Source organism: Takifugu flavidus, chromosome 11 (assembly GCF_003711565.1).
Source record: "Takifugu flavidus isolate HTHZ2018 chromosome 11, ASM371156v2, whole genome shotgun sequence".
NCBI classification, from domain to species: Eukaryota; Metazoa; Chordata; class Actinopteri; order Tetraodontiformes; family Tetraodontidae; genus Takifugu; species Takifugu flavidus.
The window spans coordinates 10,812,351-10,821,248 of NC_079530.1; the positions used below are offsets into that span (position 1 = coordinate 10,812,351).

Consider the following 8,898-nt stretch of genomic DNA (forward strand, 5'->3'; position numbering starts at 1 on the left):
TGACATTCATCGTGCTTTTTTATTAACATTTCACACATTTGATTTAAAAGAATAGTAGAATCTTCATACATGTGCCGTATTTGTACCGTGGAAAAAATAAATGTGGCATGAAAAAGGTTCACATTGCAAGAAAGAAGAAGCATACATACTAGAAGTCGTGTTAGAAATAAATATTCCAATGGAATGTTAAATATGCAACACTGAGGTAGAATTTGATGTCAAAATAATTGGAAGTATAAATTTCACAATGATCAGAAAATGGGAACCAGAAGGAAATGTTTTCTCCACACTGATGATTCCACCTCAGCCTTCAAGGCACCTGAAGCTGCAGCTTTATGGCTTTAGTGCGAACATGTGGAAAGGACGTTGATAAAGTGCTCAATAGTAAACTGTGGGCACTCTGCGTGAGGAAAAGAAGTCAGTGTCTTCAAAAAGTACCCTTCTCATTAAAATTTGAAGACTTCAGCAAACAGCAGCTTCAAAAAAGACCACCGAGTAAAATGGCTTTGATGTCACTCATTTTCTTCTTTGGATTCAGCTGGTGACAATATGTGACACGTTAGGAAGAGACCAAGTCACGGACTTGGTTCAGTAGAGGCTTTCTTCAGGAAATCCGTCTGAAGGACACGGAAACAAACAGAAGCGATAAGATGTCAGAATGTGGCACCAGATGATCAAATCTAATCAGTCACACGGATTACCTGCATGAAGGCTGCTACAGTGGTTGAGAGGCTGCAGCCCAGAGTGGCCATCATGGTGTCCCATCTGCAGCCTGAAGGCCTCCAGTACACTCAGCTGTTCAGCAGCTGGCAGGAGGGCAGGGAGGCGTTGCTGGGACCTGGAGCCGCTTTTCCCCGTGACCAAATCCAGGTCACTCAGGATGAGGTCAAACACCCCATCATCCAGGATTTGATCTGATTTCGAGTGTTGGACAGGGGGGTGATTTGGCCAGGCTGAGGTTTGGTTCGCATCCCTAACAGGTTGGAGAGTGTGATGTTTGGTGAAGCTGCTTGCCAGGCAGGAGATCTGCTGAGCCAGAATACTGATCTCTACCTGCTCCCGCTCGTTGTAGCAGTCAGACTCTGCAGACAAGGGAGACTGTCGGGAGGGGGGCAGACTCGAGAGCCTTGGAAAGACATGGTGAGGGACGTGTTGTGCTTGGATGGGGCTGCCCTCTTGTGGCTGCTCCAGAAGGCTGAAGTCCTCTTGGTGCAGAGCACAGTCCGGCGAGATATCACACATGTCACACATGGACAGGCAGTCTGGGACCAATCGAGCATCCGGTGTGCAAGCCTGGAAACGACAGGTCGGAGATGGCGCCGCGGGCCAAGCGAGATCACCAAGGATGTCAAAAGCCGTCTGCTCAAAAGTCTGATTCAGCCCTGCTGAGTGTGGGGCTGAAAGATGGCAGGCAGGCACGGCCTCCGGGTAGGAGAGGTACGAGGGGGAGCCCTCGGGGGACGAGAGCAGCTGATCTGTGCAGCCATACACGTCCATCAGTAGGTCATGGCTGAGCTCTTCCTGATGAACAGGGGAGCAAGAGGAGGCCGGGCTGCAGGGAGGCGTGATGAGGGCAGCGGCAGGCACCACAGAAACAGGAGAGCCATGGCTGTGGAAAGATGTGCATGCCACAAGGCTGTTGTCTTGATCTGACCTCTTCACTTTGGCAGCTAGCAGCTCCTCATGGTCACTGTTGGAGGACCTCTGTCTCTTACAGCGGCTCTTGCTGCTGCTGCTGCTGCTGCTAATGCTGCTGCTGCTGCTAATGCTGCTACTGTTGCTAATGCTGCTGCTGCTAATGCTGCTGCTGCTGCTGCTGCTCTGCTGCTGCTGCTGCTGCTGCTGCTGCTGCTGCTGCGCTGCTGCTGCTGCTAATGCTGCTGCTGCTGCTGCTGCTGCCGCTGCTGCTGCTGCTGCTGCTGCTTTGAAGGACCCGCTGAGCTGCACATCTGCAGGGGTTTGCCTGATGTGATGGTCGGAGGGCATCAGAGCTGATCTTGGTCCGCAGAAATCTGGCCTCTGCTTCACTGTAAGTGTGAAACAACATCATCAGCTGGGATGTGGGGTCAAAACGGCCTAAATTCAGTTATAGAAAAGAATTCGGCACTTTTTACCCGATGATGAAGTTTTTGCATTTCAAGCCCTGGCACTCAGGGTACTTTTTAGCTTGAATGTAGGTCCAGGTCCACAACAGGTCCTTGCACTGGAGTCTCACAACCATCTCTACCTGGAAGTCTTCATCTGCCTGCACTGGAATCAAAACATCTGATCAGATCATCAGGCCTGGTACAACTGTTACCTCTTATGTTTAATGATAACATATGAGCATATTCACCTAAACTCTGATGGGATTCTGCTAAGGAGGAAAGATCCTCCGGGTGCACCAGACTGTACCATGACTGGCCTTCCATTTCTTCATTTGAATACCCTAGAAAATATAAAACACTGGAAGAAAAAGAAGCACAAATATAGTCAGCAAGTGCAAAATGAAATCCTGAATATATGTTGCTGAGGACATGCGGCCGAACCTGTGTGAGACCTGAGTGCAGCTCATGTCCAGCCTGTGGACACTGGAGAAGCTGTGGCACCAGTGGGGGTCGTCGCTCTGCAGGCGGTTGACTGTCGGGGTGCAGAGAGCAATGAACAGTGGCTGGTCGGTGACACAGGGCGAGGAGGAGAACGAGGGCGGCTGGTGCACGGGCTGGAAGCTGCCTTTGACCAACATGGAGCAGCAGCTGCCGTGCTGCAGCTTGAAGGCCTTGGAGGTCTGCATCCGACACACAAAACTCCTCTCTGCTGGGGGGCGACAGGCGGGTCAATATGCAGGTGCAGGTCTGCTTTCCTCTTACTTCAAAATGTCACTGAATTTTGAGTTCATAGTTTATATTTTGGTATGTAAGAATAAAACTATTACAAGTTTCGTACTTGTTTAAATGTGTGCTAAAAGTTTTAAAAAAAAGTTCCTCAAATCCGTCACCGTATTACCTTCAATTATTAGATTATAGTTTAATGACAGTTTGTTAAGATGCAAAAAAATAATGGAAACTTGTCTATGTTCAGTTCTGACATGTTGTAGTTATCTAGAAATGTTTCCCCAGATTTGTGAATTAAAAATCAACATTTTAGCACAAGGCTCTTCCAGAATAATACAGTCATTATGATTAGTGTTATTGGAATAACCTTCCATCCTCCCTCAGTCCGTATGCATGAATGGTTCTCGGCATGTTGTCACTCACCTGAGGCTGAGTTTGGAAAATCCAGGTTGGCCTTCACGACATCGACGTCACAGCTCTCCACCAGGTCACAGAAAGTGTCACCTTGAAGCACATCGGTCTGAAACCCCCCCGACAAGTTTTCACTTTCAGATTCATGAAATGGAATTGTGTCCCCTGCAATTCTACTGACTCACCAGCGAAAGGCCGAGATAGTCAGACACATTGTCAGATACGTAGACAAGTTTCCCCCGGGTGGTGGTGACCAGGATGAAGCCATGCAGGGCCTGAAGAAAGACCTGGTATGGGAGGGAGGAGTAGGAATCTCCACCAGCCACGAGTCCTTAGACAGAAAAGGTTGACTCTGATTACATGTGGATGGGATGCTTTGTTTGAGGACATGATCTGAATGACACAAAGGAAGCTGAAGAGGAAGTGAAGTGTGAGGACTTACCCTGAAAGAGAACCGACTTCCTGATGTAGGTGCAGCTTGCTGCCATGGAGTGCAGGTAGGACAGGCGCTCCTGGTCCTCCTGGCTGATGGGCAACAGGGCACGCATGTTCCTGATCTCATGGTTGATGTGGTCCCTTCGGGCTTTGGATGCTCCTTTGGTGGATCTGTGAGAGAACGTGACCGTTGAGAAGAAAGTAAATAAACTGAAGCAGACGTCCTGAGGAGCGCGAGACATTTCCGAAAGCCTCCTTCAGCGACTCCGGCACACTGGTGCGACGAGAGGCTGCGGCCTTGTGCAGAGATCTGAGCCCATCTGCTGCTGTGGGCACCACACATGCAGGCAGATCTTCCTTCTCCACAGCCGTCTTAAACAGTGGGGCGCTCAGAAAGGAGAATGACGTCAGGCTGCACATCCACTCCACTGTTTTCTTGTTGTGTTTTTATAAAACACGTATTTTAAATAAAAGGTAATAAAGTCATTTATGAGCGAGTGCAGAAACTGGATTAGTAAATGGGACGAGTGGATTAAATCATCCCACAGGTTCGCCTGCACGTGCCATGTGCGGGTTCTTCCTCTCTCCGTGGAGGAGGAAGAGGAGGACGAAGAGGAGGACTGACCTGAAACTCCTGTAGAAAGATCTGCGCTGATCCGCGGGCCGGTGGCGGCGGTGAGCGGCGCACGGGGCGCGCACTAAACATCGGCAGGTGTTGCACCACAGTGTCATTTTTGACGTGAGCCCTGGAAGTCGCGACAGACAGTTTCAGATTCATCCGGGCCAGAGAGGGACCCGAGCAGCTGTGGACCGCTGGGCAGAAGATTATCTCCTACTCACCTCTACAGGCTGCAGGACGGGGATGAAACTCCCGAGCGCTCCGCCCTCCTTTTATAGCCCCAAACCTGAGGGGGGGGGAGGGTTAGGGAAGAGAGAGAGGGAGGAGAGAGAGGGAGGGAGAGGGAGAGGGTTGGGAAGAGAGAGGAGAGAGGAGAGAGAGGAGAGAGAGGGAGGAGGAGAGGAGAGGGAGAGGGTTAGGGAAGAAGAGAGAGGGAGAGAGAGGAGAGAGAGAGAGAGAGGGTTATGGAAGAGAGAGAGGAGGGAGAGAGAGGGAGAGAGAGGGGGAGGGTTAGGGAAGAGAGAGAGGAAGGAGAGAGGGAGGAGAGAGGGAGAGGGTTAGGGAAGAGAGAGGGAGAGAGAGGAGAGAGAGGAGAGAGGGTTATGGAAGAGAGAGAGAGGAGGAGAGAGAGGGAGAGAGAGGGGGGAGGGTTAGGGAAGAGAGAGGAGGAGAGAGAGGGAGAGAGAGGGGAGAGGTTAGGGAAGAGAGAGGGAGAGGAGAGAGAGAGGAGGAGAGGGAGAGGGGGAGGGAAGAGAGAGGGAGAGAGAGGAGGAGAGAGAGGAGGGAGGAGAGAGAGGAGAGAGAGGGAGAGAGGAGGAGGAGAGAGAGGAGGGAGAGGGAGAGAGAGAGAGGAGAGAGAGGGGGGGAGAGGAGGAGATGGGGAGAGAGAGGAGAGAGAGGGAGGAGAGAGAAGAGAGAGGGAAGAGAGAGGGAGAGAGAGGAGAGAGCGGGAGAAGGAGGAGATGGGGAGAGAGAGGAGGAGAGAGGGGAGGAGAGAAGAGGAGAGAGAGGAGAGAGAGGGAGAGAGAGGAGAGGAGGAGAGAGAGAGGGAGAGAGAGGAGAGAGAAGAGAGAGGGAAGAGAGAGAAAGAGGGGAGAGGAGAGAGAGGAAGAGAGAGGGAGGAGAGGGAGAGAGAGGGAGAGAGAGAGAGGAGAGAGATTTTTTTTAGATTTTACAAAAATACTTTATTTACAAGTTTACACAGGGGCACAAGCGCTTTGTTCAGAACACAAAATCAACAATAAATGAATAAATAAATCCTATAAAGCAGCGATCCAACTGTCCCATAAGGGCAGAGAACCTCACTGTGACACCATGTTTCATGGCTGAGGTCATTCATCATTCTCTAAACCCAAACTCCAACCTCAGCCGGCACCGGGCGTGACCACGCCGAGGCGGCCTTTTTTCTGGAGATGAGGATTGGCATCTTGGCTTCTCCACAAATAAAACTGAGTAGCTGCCATTGGTTCTGAGCAGCTTTCCTGTACCCTGCTCCATAGATCAAAGCTCTGACAGAGAACGTTTCATTAAAACCATTAAAAACACCTTTTAAAACATTAAAAAGTACAGTGAGTCGTTCACACTCACTGTACGTGTGAAACAGTCTCTCGCCCTGGGCAGAACGGGCACTGGCCCGGCACTGCGGGGTCCAATCGAGAGAGGGAGACGTTCAGTGCCACAGCTCCATGTAGGACCCTCCACTGGAGGTCCCCGGTCCTCTTTTTGATGGGGGGTTTATATAGGACCCTCCATTGTGGACTGTGTCCCCCAGCCTGTCTGTCCACACAGAGGCCGCTCTGTTGAGTAGCCCCTGTCGTTAATCGTCTACAATGTTCACATATAGAGTCTTATTATGGTTCCGTGGAGGCCCAGTTTGTCCTTGCAGAGGGCCTTCAGGAGAGGCCCGCTGAGCTCCTCGCATCCAGGGTTCAGCTGGAAGTCAGGGAAGATGTCCGTGGGGTCCGGCTCAGCTCTCCCTCCACCGTACTGCAGGAGAAGACTTCTCTCTCTCACAGAGAGCCTCCTCCTCCACAGCTCCAGGGGCCTCTCCACCACCCGTAGCGAACGTAGCCCCAGTACATGACATGAGAAGGTCTGCAGGTCTGCAGGCATGAGAAGGTCTGCAGGTCTACAGGCATGAGAAGGTCTGCAGGTCTGCAGGCATGAGAAGGTCTGCAGGTCTACAGGCATGAGAAGGTCTGCAGGTCTGCAGGCATGAGAAAGTCTGCAGGTCTACAGGCATGAGAAGGTCTGCAGGTCTGCAGGTCTACAGGCATGAGAAGGTCTGCAGGTCTACAGGCATGAGAAGGTCTGCAGGTCTGCAGGCATGAGAAAGTCTGCAGGTCTACAGGCATGAGAAGGTCTGCAGGTCTACAGGCATGAGAAGGTCTGCAGGTCTACAGGCATGAGAAGGTCTGCAGGTCTGCAGGTCTACAGGCATGAGAAGGTCTGCAGGTCTACAGGCATGAGAAGGTCTGCAGGTCTACAGACATGAGAAGGTCTGCAGGTCTACAGACATGGGAAGGTCTGCAGGTCTACAGGCATGAGAAGGTCTGCAGGTCTACAGACATGAGAAGGTCTGCAGGTCAACAGACATGAGAAGGTCTGCAGGTCTACAGACATGAGAAGGTCTGCAGGTCTACAGACATGAGAAGGTCTGCAGGTCTACAGACATGAGAAGGTCTGCAGGTCAACAGCAGAGACCTCGAACTTGAGTGAGGGACAAGAGACACAACAACTCTGGACCAGTCCTGTCTGATTCTCAAGGGCCGCTGGGATCGTCTCACTCTTGGGGGGAAATTAGACTCGTTTGTCTCAAGAGTCTGCTCTTTAATGCCTGCGTTTGCAGGCCACGACGGGCTCCGGGGCCAGACGGGGGGGGCCCTGAACAGCCCTGCTTCCTGTGTGTAGTGGGGGCCAGGCGGGGGCCAGGCGGGGGCCAGGCGGGGGCCAGGCGGGACAGGGTGTCTCTGCGTCTACTCAGACTATAACGCAGACTTTATAGCGCGCCGCTGCTGACAGACGGGAGCAGACTGCCAGTCCTGCTCAAGGACCAATAACGCTCCATCGCCATGGAGACGCAGGCTTGGACGTACAGGAGCTGTAAAGGACGGATGTTTCCGATCACTCCCATCTGAAGGCTTCATCCCCGAAGGGTTAAGTCTGATCATCGAGGAAGCTGAATGGAACTCATTTCAACGTTGCCTCAGATTTAAATCGATGGGCAGGAACAGAAACGAAACAAGAAGGCGAGGAAAAACCTTGAGAGAGAGAGGGAGGGAGGGGGGGAGAGAAGGGGGAGAGGGGGGAGAGGAGAGGGCAGGGAACCGAGAGAGAGAGAGAAGAGAGACAACGCGAGAGAGAGGGAGAGCCGGGGGCGAGAGACCGAGAGAGGAGAGGAGAGAGGGAGGGAGAGGAGGGAAGAGAGAGAGGAGAGAGACGAGAGGGAGAGAGAAATGAGACCCCCTTTGGAGAGAGGGAGAGAGCGAGAGACGAGAGAGAGGCGAGAGAGGAGGAGAGAGAGAGGGAGAGAGAGAGGGGAGAGAGAGGCAGAGAGGGGGGAGAGAGAGAGAGAGAGAGAGGGAGAGAGAGGGGGGAGAGAGAGAGAGGAGGGAGAGAAGAGGGGGAGAGAGGGAGAGAGAGGGGGGAGAGAGGGGGAGAGAGGAGAGGGAGAGAGAAGAGGAGAGGGGGGGAGAGCGAGGGAGAGAGTGGGAGGAGGAGAGGGAGAGAGAGGGAGAGAGAGAGAGGGAGGGAGAGGGAGGAGAGAGAGGAGGGGGAGGAGAGGAGAGGGGGGAGAGAGGGGAGAGAGAGAGAGAGGGAGAGAGAGGGGGAGAGAGGGGGAGAGAGAGAGGGGGAGAGAGGGAGAGGGAGAGAGAGAGAGGGAGGGAGTTGGAGAGAGGGGGAGAGAGAGAGAGGGGAGAGGGGGGGGGAGAGGGAGAGGGGGGAGACAGAGAGGGAGAGAGAGAGAGAGGGTTACCAAGAAGACGGAAAACATTTGGCAGGGCCACCTTCAATAATACAGGATTGTCATAACCTGAGTTATAACCTGAGCTATAACCTGAGCTATAACCTGAGCTATAACCTGAGCTATAACCTGAGCTATAACCTGAGCTATAACTGAGTTATAACCTGAGCTATAACCTGAGCTATAACCTGAGCTATAACCTGAGCTATATAACCTGAGTTATAACCTGAGTTATAACCTGAGCTATAACCTGAGCTATAACCTGAGCTATAACCTGAGCTATAACCTGAGCTATAACCTGAGTTATAACCTGAGTTATAACCTGAGCTATAACCTGAGTATAACCTGAGCTATAACCTGAGTTATAACCTGAGTTATAACCTGAGCTATAATCTGAGCTATAACCTGAGCTATAACCTGAGCTATAACCTGAGTTATAACCTGAGTTATAACCTGAGCTATAACCTGAGCTATAACCTGAGCTATAACTGAGCTATAACTGAGCTATAACCTGAGCTAAAATCTGAGCTAAAATCTGAGCTATAATCTGAGAATTTCTTTTCTAGGTTGGAAAATGTTCCAAAAATCAATCACTTTGCCAACGTGTGTAAATCCCAGAATCTTTAGACCTTTTAGGCTTTGAAAACACAACATGG

The 8,898-nt window shown here is 51.7% G+C and overlaps 1 protein-coding gene across 1 annotated transcript; it reads right to left on the reverse strand.

The window, feature by feature from the left end:
* Positions 1–4,488, reverse strand: npas4l (neuronal PAS domain protein 4 like). The gene is made up of 10 exons (XM_057048312.1): positions 4,285–4,488; positions 3,667–3,830; positions 3,410–3,555; positions 3,237–3,333; positions 2,529–2,796; positions 2,336–2,445; positions 2,115–2,250; positions 1,865–2,027; positions 702–1,815; positions 1–617 (listed from the first exon to the last, which is right to left on the reverse strand). Exons 1-10 carry the CDS (start codon positions 4,389–4,391, stop codon positions 589–591), a joined length of 2,334 nt encoding a protein of 777 aa, XP_056904292.1. The 5' UTR covers positions 4,392–4,488; the 3' UTR covers positions 1–588.
* Positions 4,489–8,898: the final 4,410 nt, after the last annotated feature.